The 18,149-nt window shown below is 37.5% G+C and overlaps 1 protein-coding gene across 2 annotated transcripts in view; it reads left to right on the top strand.

Annotated features, from left to right (window-relative positions):
* Window positions 1-18,149, top strand: part of RECQL (RecQ like helicase) — a 59,051-nt gene that overhangs the window by 2,154 nt on the left and 38,748 nt on the right. Inside the window, exons 2-3 of one of the 2 annotated variants that reach the window (XM_047741827.1) lie at window positions 4,794-4,841; window positions 4,940-5,053. Coding sequence is in view for 1 of the 2 variants with exons in the window: in XM_047741826.1 (XP_047597782.1) it covers window positions 4,826-4,841 (16 nt within the window). In the remaining variant the exon portion in view is untranslated. Of the gene's footprint in view, window positions 1-4,793; window positions 4,842-4,939; window positions 5,054-18,149 lie in introns of those variants that run through there. The other variant, XM_047741826.1, reaches the window with a different exon arrangement.

Here is an 18,149-nt window from a genome sequence, read left to right as displayed (position 1 = left end):
ATTCTTGTTTTGCTTTATCTTGGATTAATAATTTTATGAATCAGTTTTCCACTAGACTTTTAGAAATTCTTACTCAGTTCAGTGTCATGATAGTAAAATTAACAGAAACCTCTACTTGTCAGAGTCTTTTCCATGAGTCTCTGGAGATAAAGCACTTTTGTGGGAACAGTTTTGCAAAAACTTAAGTCCATTTGAATCTTAGCTAGCCCACACATAAAATTCCTTTTTCAATTCCTTTTCCATAAGACTTCTACAACTTTTAAAAAAAAAAGATTTTGTTTGGGGCGCCTGGGTGGCTCATTTGGTTAGGCAACTGCCTTTGGGTCAGGTCATGATCCTGGGGTCCCCGGATTGAGTCCCCCATCAGGCTCCCAGCTCCATGGGGAGTCTGCTTCTTCCTCTGACCTTCTCCCCTGTCATGCTTTCTCTCACTCTCTCCCTCTCTCTCTCAAATAAATAAATAAAATCTTAAAAAAAAAGATTTTATTTATTTGAGAGAGAGAGAGAGAGAAGGAGAGCACACAGAGCAGGAGGGAGGGGCAGAGGGAGGAGAAAAATACTCCTCACTGAGCAGGGAGCCTAAAGACGTGTGACTAGATGCCAGGACTCTGGGATCAGGACCTGAGCCAAAGGCAGATACTTAACTGACTGAGCCACCTAGGCACCCTCTACAATTTTTTATATCCATCCAGTTTTTACTTCGTTTTTTTCCCCTTCTCATTCTGGAATTATCATTTTACTTTCAGACAAAATTACTTTCCTTTTTCCCTTACCAAAACAACAGCAAAACCCACGTTTTTCATGTATTTCTTTGTCCAAAAAACACGTTATATTTTCTTTAACTGCTTTCCATATATTATTGTTTTCTTTCATCCTTATTATTTCTAGGAGCTTTAATTACATATATTATTTAGAATTCTTAACTCTTACAATCTTTAGTTGCTAGTAAAAACCAAGAAGTAAGCAATTGTGGACTGGCAAATTTATAAATACACAGTTATAAAAACTTTTTAGAGACATACATTTTTTTAATAGTATAGTTTTTTTTTTTTAAAGATTTTATTTATTTGTCAGAGAGAGAGGGAGAGAGAGCAAGCACAGGCAGACAGAATGGCAGGCAGAGGCAGAGGGAGAAGCAGGCTCCTGCTGAGCAAGGAGCCCGATGCGGGACTCAATCCCAGGACGCTGGAATCATGACCTGAGCCGAAGGCAGCTGCCCAACCAACTGAGCCACCCAGGCGTCCCAATAGTATAGTTTTTAATGTGGCAAAGGACATGGTTATTAATAGACCCAAGTATCTTTTTTCTCTCTGCAAATACTAAAAAGTCAAAAGTTGGCGTGTTCTGATGAATCGTAGGCTACTAAAGCATGAGTGACTCTTTCAAGACTGTATGAGTAAGCCAGGGTAGGGTAAAAGTGTTGGCAGGTGCCAATAGAATATAGTGATTTCTTATAAATGAAGGGATAGTTGCCATAGCTTGAATTTATTCAGAATTTATTTTGCTAGAAGATGAAGAACTAGATTTAGGTTACCTTGTAGCAGATGATGCAAATGAAAGTAGAAATTAAACATAAATAAGAACCTTGCATAGTAGCACAAGGGAGGTGCTTAATAAAAACCATTCATTCTAAGGTAGATTTGCGTCAGTGTGGTAGTACTGATAGATAACCATGACAGGAACCAATTCAGAGAGCAAACTTAAACGGGTTTAAATGGCATTTCCAAAACACTGATTTACTGAGGTCAATTTTAGTTGGCACCCAGACATGATAAAAAGTATATTGGATCACATAGCAATAATTACTTCCTTTTTAACTTTTTTTTAATCCTTATTAGTTTTAGGGAAAAATTATTAGTTGTCTTTAGTAATTCTCTTATACCTGCTAATGATTCATTTTAACAAAAAGAGCATTACCGCAATCTCCAAACTCCAGCAGGCAAAAATATCATTGGTTTATATTTGTTACAGTTATAGGTGTGGTTATGTTTTACTCCTAGCAAGTGATAGGTTGTTTTTTTTTTTTCCATTTTTGGTAGTAATATATAGTTTATTTCAGTATAAGTTTAAAGTTAGTTCTTTAAATAAAATATTAGTAGTACTACAATACTGCATAGAAAAAAAAAAAGCCTGAAGTAGGTAAACTTATGTTTGGTATTTTATGACTTAGTATATTATCTCATTTGGAAGTGATTTAGATATTCAAGGAATATTCATTATTTAGTTTAACTTGGTACAAACTTTTCTTATTTACATTTATTTAAATTATTTGTTTTTAACAATTATGCTTGGATTAGATATTAAGCAGATAACCATCATCCTAAGTTATTTTTTTTTTTATTGACAGATTTTGAAGACATGCTTGCTTTTATTAAGCCAACAAACTTAAACTAAGTTTTACTTTCCACAGGTTATGTCAAGTCCTGTGAACTTGAAAAATGTTTGGGTTAGTTTTTGTTTCTGAGGGTTTCAAGAATACTTTATGAGTGCTTCTTTTTCTTTAAGACAGTTATATAGAGCTCCTTACACATTAGTTTTGGCGATACCATCTGGACTTAGAAAAATATCACACATCTATAAAACATATAAACATAGACGTACAGAAACATACAGACAGATGCAAATGGATCTTAGAGCTTTTGTTTAGAGAAATTTAGTCATGAGCTGATAGCCATAATAATGCAAAACTCACTAATTCATAAAAGAACAGTTGGATCCCAATTGTATTTCTGGCAAAGGGACTAAGTTGAGGTTACTGCTTGTATAGCAGAGTGGATTTTTTCCCAATGAAGTTTCTTTTGTTTACATGATGTAAGGATTTTTTTTTTTTAATTTTTAATTTTTTAAAGTATTTTATTTATTTGCTGGCACAAACGGGGGAGCAGCAGAGGGAGAGGGAGAAGTGGGCTCCCTGCTGATCAGGGAACCTAATGTGGGGCTAGGACCTGAGCCGAAGGCTGATGCTTAGCTGACTGAGCCACCCATGCACTCCTATAAGGATCTTTTAAAGCTATTTTTGCAGTCATTTTGTCTGCTTATCAATCAAAGAATGCATTATATTGTCACTGAGAGATTTGAAATCCTCTCTTGTCAAAGACAGAGCTCAAGATCCACTTCTCTAAGTTAAAGATGCCTTATGGTGGCCACTACAATTCCACAAGTTCACCCATTTTCCAAAAAGGCACAAAATCCTGGTCCATAGATTAGGTGGAACCCATCTTTGTCTTTATAGATTCCCTAAGAGTTCTTAACTATGAGAGACCCTGTTTTCTAAAAGCTGTTCCAAAACACAGGGAACCAACCATGTGCTTCTCTTCCCTCCTCCCTTTGGAACAGAATAGGATGATTTACCAAGAAATTTCAACACACAAAATGTAGGTATGCAAGTTAAAGTCAGCTCAAAATGGAAAGAACAGAGCTCAGTTATAGGAGAGACCTCCAGACTCTAGGGTCACTGAGAAAGCAGTGAACTCAGTGGACTCTATGGGTTCCATCACCATAGCCTCAGAATTAAGGGGGATGATGGGAGAGGGTGTCTTGTTTGAATCCCATTTTTACACCATAAATTGTCAAAAGTTTGGAAATAACAGAAGTAAAACCAATGAATTATTGAAGTAGTAATCAGTAAAAGTTTATTGTGCACTCACCAAAAAGACAGTTTGCAAACCAGGAGCATTCAAACCAAAACATGGAAGCTCAGAGGTGTATTGTTATAAAGCAAGTTATATAGTAAGAAGTTCCCACCCTCAAGCCTCCTCTCCTTCTATTTGCTCATCTGTGCTCTTAAATTTTAGCCATTTAGAGGTATTTAGAGTTTCTTAATTGCATATCCTGTGTTTTCCCTATGTCTGACCTTTTCATGTTCTCTCCTGAAATCTAATTCCTCTATAAAATACCAGTTCCTCTTTTAAGATTAACCAAAATTGTAACTCTTTAAGCAAGTATTCAATAAAATGTTGAACGATAAATTGGAGTAATTATGTGGATGGATTTTGCCTAATGTGGGGCATTTGAATCTCTTATTTGTAAGATAGGTTTTATCAGGGGCGCCTGGGTGGCTCAGTGGGTTAAGCCGCTGCCTTCAGCTCAGGTCATGATCCCAGGTCCTGGGTTCCAGCCCCACATCGGGCTTTCTGCTCAGCGTGGAGCCTGCTTCCTCCTCTCTCTCTGCCTGCCTCTCTGCTTACTTGTGATTTCTCTCTGTCAAATAAATTTAAAAAAAAAATCTTAAAAAAAAAAAAAGATAGGTTTTATCATCCCAATTTTACAGGTAAGGAAAGAGGCTAAGAGGAACAGGTTGTTTAACTTTTCTAAGATCATACGGTAATTTAGTGCTAACACTGTTTAGCCTCTTTGGTTTTTTTTGCTAATCACTTTCTATGTGGTATTTAAGTGTTAAGTGATGTTATCACTTGTTAGTATGATTTTTGGACGCTTCTCTGAAATCTAGAGAATTCTTCATAAAAAATCAGTATGGGAATAATCATGTAAACCTTCTTTTAAAAGTCACTACAGTAGGGGCGCCTGGGTAGCCCAGTTGGTTGAGCATGTGACTTGATCTCAGCTCAAGTCTTGATTTGAGGGTCTGAGGGTCTGAAGTTCAAGCCCCCTTGAACTTGGGCTCCCACTGGGTGTGTAGCCTACATTAAAAAAAGAAAAGCATAAAAGTCACTACAATATATAATTTACTTTGTAGTATTTTTCATGCTTAGTAGTGAAAAATTATTGTTGGTTAGGCATTATCAATATAGTATGGTTTAAAATTTTTTCTATGATTTTTCTTTCATTTTTAGAAAGACATTTGGATCTCCAGTTCAGTTTTAGAATGGCATCCATTTCAGGTTAGTGGAAATAATTACATTTTATATAGTACATTTGGTTTTATTTTTAAGTGCATGTTCTTTGAAAAAAATTGTTTTTCTCTGTACTTTCCTCTCAGTTTTGCTGTGAACCTGTGCTCTAACAGGAAAGTCTTAACAAAAATAAAGAAACATAAATCATAAAAACGTTTGTTTGTATGAATTTGACCACTCGACTGATTTGACTACCTCATGTAAGTGGCCTCATACAGTATTTGTCCTTTTATGTCTGGCTTATTTCCCTCAGCATAATGTCTTTTAGCTTCATCCATTTGTAACATTTTTCTTTTTAAGGTTGAATAATATTACAGTGTATGTATGTATCACCTTTTGTTTATCAGTTTGTCTGTCAGTGGACATGTGGATTGTTTCATCTTTGGCAATTGTGAATAATGCTGCTATGAGCATTGGAGTACAAATGTGTTTGATTCTGTTTTCAGTTCTTTTGGGTATATACCTAGAAGTAGAATTGCTGAATCCCATGGTATTTTTGTTTTTAATTTTTCAGGAACTGCCATATTATTTTCTATACTCACTGTTCCATTTTACGTTCCCACCCGCAATGCAGAAGGGGTCCAAGGCATGATAATGTTTTTTGACACAATTAAAGGAGCCTAAGAAATCACAAAGTAGAAAATATAAATCACTCTGAATCCCTCTATTCAAATTAACATAGATGTATTATTTTCAACAAATATTTTTAGTTTGCAAAGATTTTTTTTAATGAAGTACAATTAATATATGTTATATTAGTTTTAGTATATTAGTTTTAGAGTATGACATATTACCCAATTCTGTCCATTAATCAGGGCTTAGCATGGTAAGTGTAGTCACTATCTGTCACCATACAACATGGTTGTAATATTAATGACTTCATTCCAAAGCTGTACATTTCATCTGTGTGATTTATTTATTTTATAACTGGAAGTTTGTACCTCTTAATCCCCTTCACTTATTTCACCATTCTCTCTACCTACCTCCCATCTAGCAACTACCAGTTTATTCTCTGTATTTAAGAGTTTTTTTGTTTGTTTGTTTGATGATTTTATTTATTTATTGGAGAGAGAGAGAACGTGCATGCGTGGGCATATAAGCTGGGGGGAGGGGCAGAAGGAAATGAAGAAGCAGACTCTCTGCTGAGCAGGGAGCCAGATGTGGGGCTTGATCCCAAGATCATGAGATCATGACCTGAGCTGAAGGCAGATGCTTTACCAACTGAGTCTCCCAGGTGCCCCTGTTTGTTTGTTTTTATTATTCCACATGTAAGTGAAATCATATGGTATTTGTCTTTCTTTCAGCTTATTTTATTTGGCCTTGTACTTCTTAGGTCCATCCATCTTGTTTCAAATACCAAGATCTCATTCTTTTTCATGGCTGAGTAATATTCCATCACACACACACACACACACACACACACACGCACACATACACACACACGACTCTTAATTTATCCATTTGTCAGTTGAGGACACTGGATTGGTTCCATATTTTAGCTATTTTAAATAACACTGCAATGAATGTATGTTACATCTTTTTGAATTAGTATTCTCATTTTCTTTGGGTAAATACCCAGAAGTATAATTGCTAGATTGTATGATATTTCTATTTTTAATTTTTTGAGGAATCTCCATACTATTTTTCATAGTAACTATACCAGTTTACATTTCCACTGCAGAGTGTGAAGGCTCTTTTTTCTTCACATTCTTGTCAACACTTGGTACTTCTTTGTTTTTGATAATAGCCATTTGAACTGGTGTGAGGTGATTTTGTTTTTTTGTGGTTTTGATTTGCATTTCCCTGATGATTAGTAATATTGAACATCTTTTCATGTGTCTTTTTGCCATCTCCATCTTTGGAAAAATGTGTTTTCAGGTATTCTGTCTATTTTTTATTGGATTTTTTGGGTGTTAACTTGTGTAAGTTCTTTATGAATTTTGGATTTTCATCCCTTATGAAATATATCATTGACACATATATTCTATCATTTACTTGGTTGCCATTTTGTTTTATTGATGGTTTCCTTTGATGTGCGAAAACATTTTATTTTGAGATAGTCCCAGAAGTTTATATTAGCATTTGTTTTCCTTGCCTGAGAAGACATATCCTTAGATATGTTGCCAAGGGCAGTGTCTAAGAGATTGATGTCTCTGTTTTCTTTTGGGAGTTGTGTGGTATCACGTCTCACATTTAGGTCTTTAGTCCATTTTGAGTTTGTGTATTGTGTAAGAAAGTGGTCCAGTTTCATTCGTTTGCATGTAGCCACCCAGTGTTTTGAACACCATTTATTGAAGAGACTGTCTTTTCCCCATTGTATATGCTTGCCTCTGTTGTCATGGATTAATTGACTGAGTAAGTGTGGCTTTATTTCTGGGTTCTCTTGTCTGTTCTATTAATTTGTGTCTGTTTGTGTGACCATAGCATACTGTTTTGATTACTTCAGTTATATATCTTGAAATCTGGGATTGTCCAGCTTTGTCCTTCTTTCTGAAGATTGGTTTGGCTATTCAGGGCCTTTGTGGTTCCATAATTTTGGAATTATTTGTTTTGGTTCTGTGAAAAATAATGATGGGATTTTAGAAATTGCATTGCATCTGTAGGTTGCTTTGGATATTATGAACATTTGGATAATATTCTTCCAGTTTTTGAGCAGAACATATCTTTCCATTTATTTGTGTTTTCTTTGATTTCTTTTAACAGTGTTCTCTAATATTCAGTATATAGGTCTTTCCCTTTATGGTTAAATTTATTCCTGGGTATTTTATTTTTGGTGCAGCTGTAAATGGGACTGTTTTCTTAATTACTCTTTCTGCTACATTATTATTAGCATATAGAAGTGCAACAGATTTCTATATATTGATTTTGTATTATGCAGCTTTCCTGAGTTCACTTATCACTTCTAATAGTGTTTTGGTTGAGTCTCAGGGTTTTCTAGTGGTATCATGTCACCTGCAAATAGTGACAGTTTTACATATTCTTTACCAATTTGAGTGCCTTTTTATCTTTTTTTTTTTTTTAAATTGTCTGATGGCTGTGTCTAGGACTTTCAGTACTACGTTGAATGAAAGTGGTGAGAGTGGACATCCTTCCTTGCCTTTTCTTTTTTTAAAGATGTTATTTATTTATTTGAGACAGAGAGAAGAGTGCGAGAGCAAGGGGAGGGGCAAAGGGAGAGGGACAAGCAGACTCCTCACTGAGCAGGGATCCTGATCATCCCAGGACCCCAAGATCATGACCTGAGCCAAAGGCAGGCGCTTAACCCACTGAGCCATCCAGGCACCCTGCCTTTTCTGGAAATACAGGAAAATCTCTCAGTTTTTCACCATTTGAGCATAATGTTAGTGTGGCTTTATATTATATGACCTTTATTATGTTGAGGTATGTTCCCTATAAATCCACTTTGTTGAGAGTTTTTATCGTTGAATGGATGTTGAATTTTGTCACATGCTTTTTCTGCATCTGTTGAGATAATCGTATGATTTTTATTCTTCATTTTTTTAATGTGATATATCATGTTGGTTGATTTGTGAATATTGAACCCTTCTTGCATCCCTGGAATAAGTCCCACTTGATTGTGGTGAAAAACCTTTTAAGGTATTGTTAAATGTGCTTTACTGATACTTTATTCAAGACTTCTACCTCTGTATTTATCGGGGATTTGTTCTATAGTTTTTCTTTCTTCCCTTTTTTTTTTTGGTAGTGTCTGTATATGAGGATAATGCCAGCCCTGTAGAATGTATTTGGAAGCTTTACTTTTTTGTCTATTTTTTGGAATATTTGAGGAGAACAGGTATTGACTCTTATTTAAATGCTTAATATAAAAAAAAATGCTTTGTAGAAATCACTTGTGAATTCTGGTCTTAGATTTTCCTTTTTTGGTAGTGTTTTGATTACTGATTTAAATGTGTTACCTACAATTGGTCTGTTTCTATTTCTTCCTGATCAGTTCAGAAGGTTTTAAGTCTAGGAATTTATCCATTTCTCCTAGTTTGTTCTATTTTATTTGGTTCTCTCCCCTGCCCCGCTCTCTCTTGCCATTTTTTTTTTTTTTTTGATGAGTCTGGCTAAAGGTTTATTAACTCTTTGTCTTTTCAAAGAACCAGCTCTTTGAAACCACTAGTTTTATGGATTTTTTTTTTAACCTTTCTTTCCTTTTTGAGGGGAAGGCAGTCTCTATTTCTTTTATTGCTCTTATGGTTTTAATTATTTCTTTTTACTAACTTTGGACTTCATTTTTCTTTTTCTAGTTCCTTTAGATTAAGGTTAGATTGAGATTTATCATGGTTTTTGAGGCAGGCCTCTAGCGCTATAAATTTTGCTCTTAGAACTTCTTTTGCTATGTCCCAAAGATTTTGGACCTTTGTGTTTTTATTTTTGGTGGTCTCCATGTAGCTTTGGTTTCCTCTTTTGTTTCCTTGTTGAACTGTTAGTTGTTTAGTAGCATGTTTTTCAGGCTCCATGTGTTTGTGGGTTGTTTCCCTATTCTCCCACTCTCCTTTTTTCTTGTAATTGATCTATGGGTTCATACTGTTGTAGTCAGAAAAGATGCATAATAAGATTTTAATCTTCTTAAATTTATTGAGCTTCTTTGTGACCTTATGTGTTGAATTATCCTGAAAAATGTTCCATATGCACTTGAAAAGAATGTGTATTCTATTTTGGGATGGAATGTTCTGTATGTATGCTAGCTCCATTGCTCTAATGTGTAATTCAAAGATACTGTACCCTTATTGATTTTTTTGTCTCGATGCTTTGTCTGTTGATGTCAATTGGGTGTTATATTCTGCTACTATGATTGCATTACCATCAATTTCTTTCTTTATGTCTCAGTATTTGCTTTATGTGTTTAGGTGCTCCAGTTTTGGATACCTAGTTATTTACAATTGCTGTATACCCTTTGTTGGATTGATCTTTTTATCATCATGTAATTCTGTTCTTTTTGTTTGTTTTTAAGATTTATTTATTTGAGAGCGAGAGACAGCGTGCACACACACACACACACACACACATACACATGCATGTGTGATCAGGGGAAAGGATAGAGGGGGAGAAAGAAGGCTCAAGCAGATTCTGGCTGAGCACGGAGCTGACTCAGGGCTCAATCACAGGACCACAAGATCATGACCTGAGTTGAAATCAAGAGCAGCTGCTTAACCAACTGAGCCACCCAGGTGTCCTCGTTCTTCATTTTATAATATACTCTTTGTTTTAAAGTCTATTTTGTTTGATAAAATTATGTATGATAAAATTATTCCAGTTTGTTTGTTTCTGTTTGCATGGAATATCTTGTTCCATCTCTTTACTCACAGTCATTTAGTCTTTTTAGGTCAAAGTAAGTCTCTTGTAGGCAGCATATAGACATATAGATGGGTCTTTTTTTTTTTTTTTTGGTATACATTTAGTCACCCTATATCTTTTGATTTGAGAACAATTAGACCAGTCCCAATTAAAATAATTATTAATAGAGATATACTTATTGCCATTTCAATACTTGTTTTCGGGTTGTTGTGGTTCTTTGTTCTCTGTTCTTTTGCTTTCTTTCCTGTGATTGATGGTTTTCTTTAGTGTTATACTTAGCTCTCTCTTTTTATTATTATTATTATTTATGTATCTACTAGAAGTTTTTGTTTTGTGGTTACCCAGAGGTTCATATATAACATCTTATGTGTATAGCAATTTTTATTAAGTTGATGGTCACTTAAGTTTGAACACATTCTAAAAGAACTTCAATTTTACTATCCTTCCTCACATTTTATGCGTGTGTTGTTATATTTTACATCTCTTTATTTTGTGAGTTTCCCTTAATTTATTTTATTTTTTTTTATTTTTTTGGGGTAATAATTGGGATTCTTTTTTAAAAATTTTTTTAATAATTTTTTTATTTTTTAATAAACATATATTATTAACCCCAGGGGTACAGGTCGTGAATCGCCAGGTTTACACACTTCACAGCACTCACCATAGCACATACCCTCCCCAGTGTCCATAACCCCACCACCCTCTTCCTACCCCCCTCCCGCTGGCAACCCTCAGTTTGTTTTGTGAGTTTAAGAGTCTCTCATGGTTTGTCTCCCTCCCGATCACATCTTGTTTCATTTATTCTTTTCCTACCCCCAAACCCCGCACATTACATCTCCAGTTCCTCATATCAGGGAGATCATATGATAGTTGTCTTTCTCCGATTAACTTATTTCACTAAGCATAATACCCTCGAGTTCCATCCACGTCGTCTCAAATGACAAGATTTCATTTCTTTTGATGGCTCCATAGTATTCCATTGTATATATATATCACCTCTTCTTTATCCATTCATCTGTTGATGGACTTCTAGGTTCTTTCTGTAGTTTGGCTATTGTAGACATTGCTGCTATAAACATTCGGGTGCACGTGCCCCTTCGGATCATTATGTTTGTATCTTTAGAGTAAATACCCACTAGTGCAATTGCTGGGTCGTAGGGTAGCTCTATTTTCAACATTTTGAGGAACCTCCGTGCTGTTTTCCAGAGTGGTTGCACCAGCTTGCATTCCCATCAACAGTGTAGGAGGGTTCCCCTTTCTCCACATCCTCGCCAGCATCTGTCATTTCCTGACTTGTTAATTTTAGTTATTCTGGCTGGTGTGAAGTGGTATCTCATTGTGGTTTTGATTTGTATTTCCCTGATGCCGAGTGATGTGGAGCACTTTTTCATGTGTCTTTTGGCCATCTGGATGTCTTCTTTGCAGAAATGTCTGTTCATGTCCTCTGCCTATTTCTTGATTGGATTATTCTTTGGGTGTTGAGTTTGATAAGCTCTTTACAGATTTTGGATACTAGCCCTTTATCTGATATGTTGTTTGCAAATATCTTCTCCCCTTCTGTCAGTTGTCTTTTGGTTTTGTTAACTGTTTCCTTTGCTGTGCAAAATCTTTTGATCTTGATGAAGTCCCAATAGTTCATTTTTGCCCTTGCTTCTCTTGCCTTTGGCAATGTTCATAGGAAGAAGTTGCTGTGGCTGAGGTCGAAGAGGTTGCTGCCCCTGTCCTCTCAAGGATTTTGATGGATTCCTTTCTCACATTGAGATCCTTCATCCATTTTGAGTCTATTTTCGTGTGTGGTGTAAGAAATGGTCAAATTTCATATTTCTGCATGTGGCTGTCGAATTTTCCCAACACCGTTTGTTGAGGAGGCTGTCTTTTTTTCATTGGACATTCTTTCCTACTTTGTCAAAGATTAGTTGACCATAGAGTTGAGGGTCTATTTCTGGGCTCTCTATTCTGTTCCCATTGATATGTGTGTCTGTTTTTGTGCCAGTACCATACTGTCTTGATGATGACTGCTTTGTAATAGAGCTTGAAGTCTGGAATTGTGATGCCACTAACTTTGGCTTTCTTTTTCAATATTCCTCTGGCTATTTGGGGTCTTTTCTGGTTCCATATAAATTTTAGGGTTATTTGTTCCATTTCTTTGAAAAAAATGGATGGGATTTTGATAGGGATTGCATTAAACGTGTAGATTGCCTTAGGTAGCATAGACATTTTCACAATATTTGTTCTTCTAATCCATGAACATGGAACATTTTTCTATTTCTTTGTGTCTTCCTCAATTTCTTTCATGAGTACTTTATAGTTTTCTGAATATAGATTCTTTGCCTCTTTGGTTAGGTTTATTCCTAGGTATCTTATGGTTTTGGGTACAATTGTAAATGGGATTGACTCCTTAATTTCTCTTTTTTCTGTCTTGTTGGTATAGAGAAATGCAACTGATTTTTCTGCATTGATTTTATATCCTGACTACTGAATTCCTGTATGAGTTCTAGCAGATTTGGAGTGGAGTCCTTTGGGTTTTCCATTTATAGTATCATATCATCTGCAAAGAGTGATAGTTTGACTTCTTCTTTGCTCATTTGGATGCCTTTAATTTCTTTTTGTTGTCTGATTGCTGAGACTAGTACTTCTAGTACTATGTTGATAATGGACATCGCTGCTGTGTTCCTGACCTTAGTGGAAAAGCTCTCAGTTTTTCCCCATTGAGAATGATGTTTGCGGTGGGTTTTTCATAGATGGCTTTGATAATATTGAGGTATGTGCCCTCTATCCCTACACTTTGAAGAGTTTTGATCAGGAAGGAATGCTGTACTTTGTTAAATGCTTTTTCAGCATCTATTGAGAGTATCATATGGTTCTTGTTCTTTCTTTTCCCTTAATTAATTTTTTAGATAAAATTGATTTCACTACTTTTGTCTTTTAACTATACTAGCTTTATAAGGGATTTCTCTATTATCTTACTGTATGTTCAGTTTCACTCATAACATTTTTTCCTTTCATAATTTTTTACTTGTAATTATGACTTGCTCTTTCCCACTTGAAGAATTCTGTTTAACATTTCTTATAAGGTCAGTTTAGTAGCAATGAACTCTTTTTTTAACCTTTGTTTGTCTGCAAATTCTATTTCTTCTTCACTTCTGAATGATGGCTTTGCTGGGTAGACTATTCTTGGTTTTAGGGTTTTTTTTTTCCTTTCAGCACTTTGAATGTATCATGCCACTCTCTTTTGGCTTGCAAAATTTCTGCTGAAAAATCAGCTGATAGTCTTATGGAGTTTCCCTTCTATATAACTTTTTGCTTCTCTCTTGCTCCTTTAAAAACTCTCTCTTTATCTTTAATGTTTGCCATTTTAATTATTATATGTCTTGACATGGCCCTCCTTGTGTTCATCTTGTTAAGGGCTCATTTTGCTTCTTTTTTTTTTTTTTTAAAGATTTTATTTATTTATTTGTCAGAGAGAGAGAGAGCGAGCACAGGCAGACAGAGTGGCAGACAGAGGCAGAGGGAGAAGCAGGCTCCCCACAGAACAAGGAGCCCGATGTGGGACTCGATCCCAGGACGCTGGGATCATGACCTGAGCCGAAGGCAGCTGCTTAACCAACTGAGCCACCCAGGCGTCCCATCATTTTGCTTCTTGAACTTGGATGTCTGTTTCCTTCTCTAGGTTAGGGAAGTTTTCAGCTATTACTCCTTTAAATAAATTTTCTGCCCCTTTTCTTTCTCCTCTGCTTTTGAGACCCCCATACATGCAAATGTTATTATGCTTGAGGTTATTGTGTTCCTTCTACTATATCTTTTTATTTCAGTTATTCTGTTCTTCACCTCTGATTGGTTTCTTTTTGTATTTTGTATCTCTTGAGGTTCTCACTGAATTCACCCACTCTTCTTTCCAATCCAGTGAGCGTCTTTATGACATTACTTTGAACTCTATATTAGGTAGATTTGGTATTTCCATTTCATTTAGTCCTTTTTCTGAGGTTTTGTCTTGTTCTATTTGGACCATATGCCTCTGTCTCATGTTTTTGACTTTTTGTTTATTTCTATGAATGAGGTAGAACAGCTACTTCTCCTAAACTTGAAGGAATGGTCTTGTGTATGTATGGTTGTCTGCTGTGCAGACTGTGTGTCTGGTGACTTTCATTGGCTGGCTGAGCTTTGGCTGGTGTGGGCCAGGGGTTCTGGGGCAGTCTGGCTGGTGCTGCCTTTGGATAGCCAGAGCTGAACTGGGCATTGGCTGGACAGTCCCAGGCCTCTCTACAGATGGTGCCCTGGCAGGAGAGCTGAAACTGAAGTGGGTACAAGCCAGGGTATTTATATTTATATTGGGATATTTAGTATAGGTGCTGCCTGGATGGTGTGGCTAGACCTGAAGTGGACATGAGCTGGTTTTACTGAGGCACATGCACATGTGGCATCTTGGCAGGGCTCCTGGAACAGAGACAGAGTGTGTGTGTTGGGGGGGTCCCAGGACATTCCATTAGGGTGTGCCCTGGCAGGGCAGCAGTAGCGAGGGTGAGGGCAAGCCAGTGTTCCTGTGGCACTCTGTGTAAGTGGTGCTCTTGTAGGGTGGCTGGAGTGGAAGAGAGCATGAGCCAGGTAGTCATGGGGTGGTGTGCACCATGATATTCCAGCAAATCGTATGGAGCCAATATGGTGCAGGTCTGGATTGTTCAGGGTGCTTTGTGCCTGTGTCACTTTGGCAAGATGGCTTTAGCTGTAGTGAGTGCTGACCAGAAGTATCCTAGCATACATGGCACTATGGCTGCCTTGGTAGGATGTCTTGGAATGATGTGGGCTAGCGGCCCAGGGCTCACTGAGGCAGTAGGTCAGCTAGGGTGCCTGGACTCTCCCATTCACATAATCAAGGTCGAGGGGAATGTAAACCCTGGCACTCACCAACTCCTCCAATCCAGAGAGATTTCCAGCAGCTTTTCTGCCATTTGGTGGAATTCTAGGGCTTGGATCCTTTATATTCTAGTTGTTCTTTTAAACTGTGGCCCTTTTTCCTGTGTCCCAGGAGATCCAGGGCTGGTGTGGCCCGGGGCTCATTGAGGCAGCAGGCCAGCAATGGCATCTGAAACTTGCTCCTGTCTGTGCTGTCAAGGTGAACTGGGAACCTAAACCATGGCACTTGCCAGCCCCTCAGATCTGGAGAGAGTTCTAAGAGCTCCCCCGCCATTTAGTAGAGTCCTAAGGCTGATTCCTTTATTTTCTAGTTTCCCTCTCAAACTGTGGCTTTTTTTCTGTGTCCCAGGGCAGATGAATCTGCTTACAGCCCCTCAGTGCTATCCCTCCCACTGCAGTTCCACAACATTCGAGGAGGGTGGGAGGGGTGTTTCCTTTGTTAGGGTGTGCAGTCCATCCCCCATTATTCTTTAGGAGGAATTGCTCTGTTAATTTGTTGTGTCTCTGGAGGAGATGAGTTCAGGCTCTTTCTGTGTTGCCATCTTGAATCGGAAGCTGAGAGCTATACAATCTGGAACTGCAGAAATAACCACAGAGTGGGTTAAAGAATCTCCTGAGCCTGCTGTGTGATGGACCTGAGGAAAACAGCACTGATCATGTGACTTGGATAAGTCCAGTCCCTGTTCTCACTGGTCGATCACCATGACATTTTAGTTGTCCAGGAACTATCAGTTAAGAGTTAATGTCCAGTAATTTCTGAGAAGTTATTTTCCTTCCCCACTACACAGTTACCCTGATAAGTTGCTCTGGAGAACAGTAGTGTGAAGATTTACCACATAAATTTTTAGTTGTATAATAGAGGCCTTCCTCAAAGGGGTCCAACCTCCACTTTATTAAAGGGACTCTGGATTTATATATTGACTCATTTCTGGGAACTAGTTGAAGACCGTGACTCTTGTAGTGATTCGAGTCAAACTTATGTGTACTGGAATCAGGGCTTTGTATTCTGCATTTTTAAATCAATCTGTTTCAAAGACATCATGGTCAACTAACCAATTCTGAGTTGTCTGTGGTTCAGACTATTCTGTTTACTGCTTCTGCTATGTTGCCTATTATAGCAACCACATGTACCTTTTCTCTGGTTGTGAACTGAATTGCTACCATTAACTACCATACCTTGGAATCCATCATTCTCAATGACTCATTTAGTCTAGTTCAAAGGCAGTACTTCCCCCGCTGTCATTTCTAGTTTACAGAGAACAGCCTTGAAGAGCTCTTCAGGGATGCCAGGGTGGGGAGGCCCTCATGAATATATGAATATATTTCTCAGCCTTGGTGAAAGGAATGTCCTCTGGATCATCCTGGGGGACAGCAGGAGAGTGGATAGTCAGTCTGCCTGATAATCTCCTCTAGCATTCCCATCTCCTGAAGCGTCTGGATCCCCTCCTTTAGTGTACACCCAGGAAGTTCTAGCTCTTCAGTATCATTGGAATCTATACCTGTGGTATTCCATCCCAACTTTCTGATATTCATCTTTCAGCCAGGTTTCTGCCAACCAACTAAGTAAATTATTAGAGCCACTCCTGGCCACTGTATTTAATGCACTAAACCACAGTGGATTTTTTTTTTTTAAAGATTTTATTTATTTGGCACAGAGAGAGAGAGCGTGCGAGTGAGTGCATGAGACGGGGGAGCAGCAGGCAGAGGGAAAGGGAGAAGCAGGCTCTCTGCTGGGCAGAGAGCCCAATGTGGGGCTCGATCTCAGGACTCTGGGATCATGACCTGAGCCAAAGGCAGATGCTTAACTGACCGAGCCACCCAGCACCCCTAAACCACAATTTCATATTGAGTCCATATCTGTAAATTTAGCTTCATTTAATATCTTATTTTGTACCTTAGGAATCTATTCTCACACATATTCCCTACTTTTCCGTTGATACAGGGATACCTCAGTGATATTATGGTTTGTTTCCAACCATTGCAGTAAAGCCAGTTTCACAGTAAAACAAGTCAAATAATTTTTTGATCTCCCGGTACATGTAAAAATTATGTTTACACTATCCTGTGGTCTGTTAAGTGTGCAGTAGAGTATCTTAAGCAACAATGTTCATAACTTAATTAAAAATACTTTATTGCTGGGGCACCTTGGTGGCTCAGTTGGTTGAGCCCACGTTGGGCTCCCTGCTCAGTGGAGAGTCTGCTTCTCCCTCTCCCTCTGCTCCTCCCCCTTGCTTGTGTTCTCTCTCAAATGATTAAAAAAAAACTTTAAAAAATGTTTTATTGCTGAAAAATGCTAGCTATCATCAGAGTTTTCGGTGAGCCTTATGTTTTTGCTAGTGGAGGGTCTTTCCTTGATGTTGATGGCTGCTGACTGATCAAGGTGGTGGTTGCAATTTCTTAAAATAACAACAGTGAAGTTTACCACATTGATAGATTTTTTTTCCTTCCATGAATGATTTCTCTGTACATGTGATAGCATTTTTGCCACAGTAGAACTATCAAAATTGGAGTCCGTCCTCTCAAAATCTGCTATTGCTACTTTATCATTTAAGTTTATGTAATATTTTAAATCCTTTGTTGTCATTTCAACAGTCTTTACAGCATTTTCACTAGGACTAGATTCCATCTCAAGAAACTACTTTCTTGGGAGGGAGACAAACCATAAGAAACGCTTAATCTCACAAAACAAACTGAGGGTTGCTTGGAGGGGTTGGGGAGGTAGGGATGGGGTGGCTGGGTTATGGACATTGGGGAGGGTATGTGCTATGGTGAGTACTTTGAAATGTGTAAGCCTTATGATTCACTGACCTGTACCCCTGGGGCAAATAATACATTATATGTTGATTTTTTAAAAAATCATTGACAGAAAAAGTTAATTGGAATACACATTAAAAAAAAAAAAGGAACTACTTTCTTTGCTCATTTAAAGTTTTGTCATGAGAATGCAGCAATTCAGTCACATCTTCAGGCCGCACTTCTAATTCCAGTTCTCTTGCTGTTTCCACCAGTGAAATCTTGAAATCTCCAAGTCATCCATGAGGGTGGAATCAACTTCTTCCAAACTTCTGTTAATGTTGATATTTT

The sequence above is a fragment of the Lutra lutra genome, chromosome 8 (genome assembly GCF_902655055.1).
Source record: "Lutra lutra chromosome 8, mLutLut1.2, whole genome shotgun sequence".
In the NCBI taxonomy this organism is placed as follows: domain Eukaryota; kingdom Metazoa; phylum Chordata; class Mammalia; order Carnivora; family Mustelidae; genus Lutra; species Lutra lutra.
Note: the sequence above shows the minus strand (reverse complement) of the source record. Positions and strands in the feature narration are given on the sequence as shown.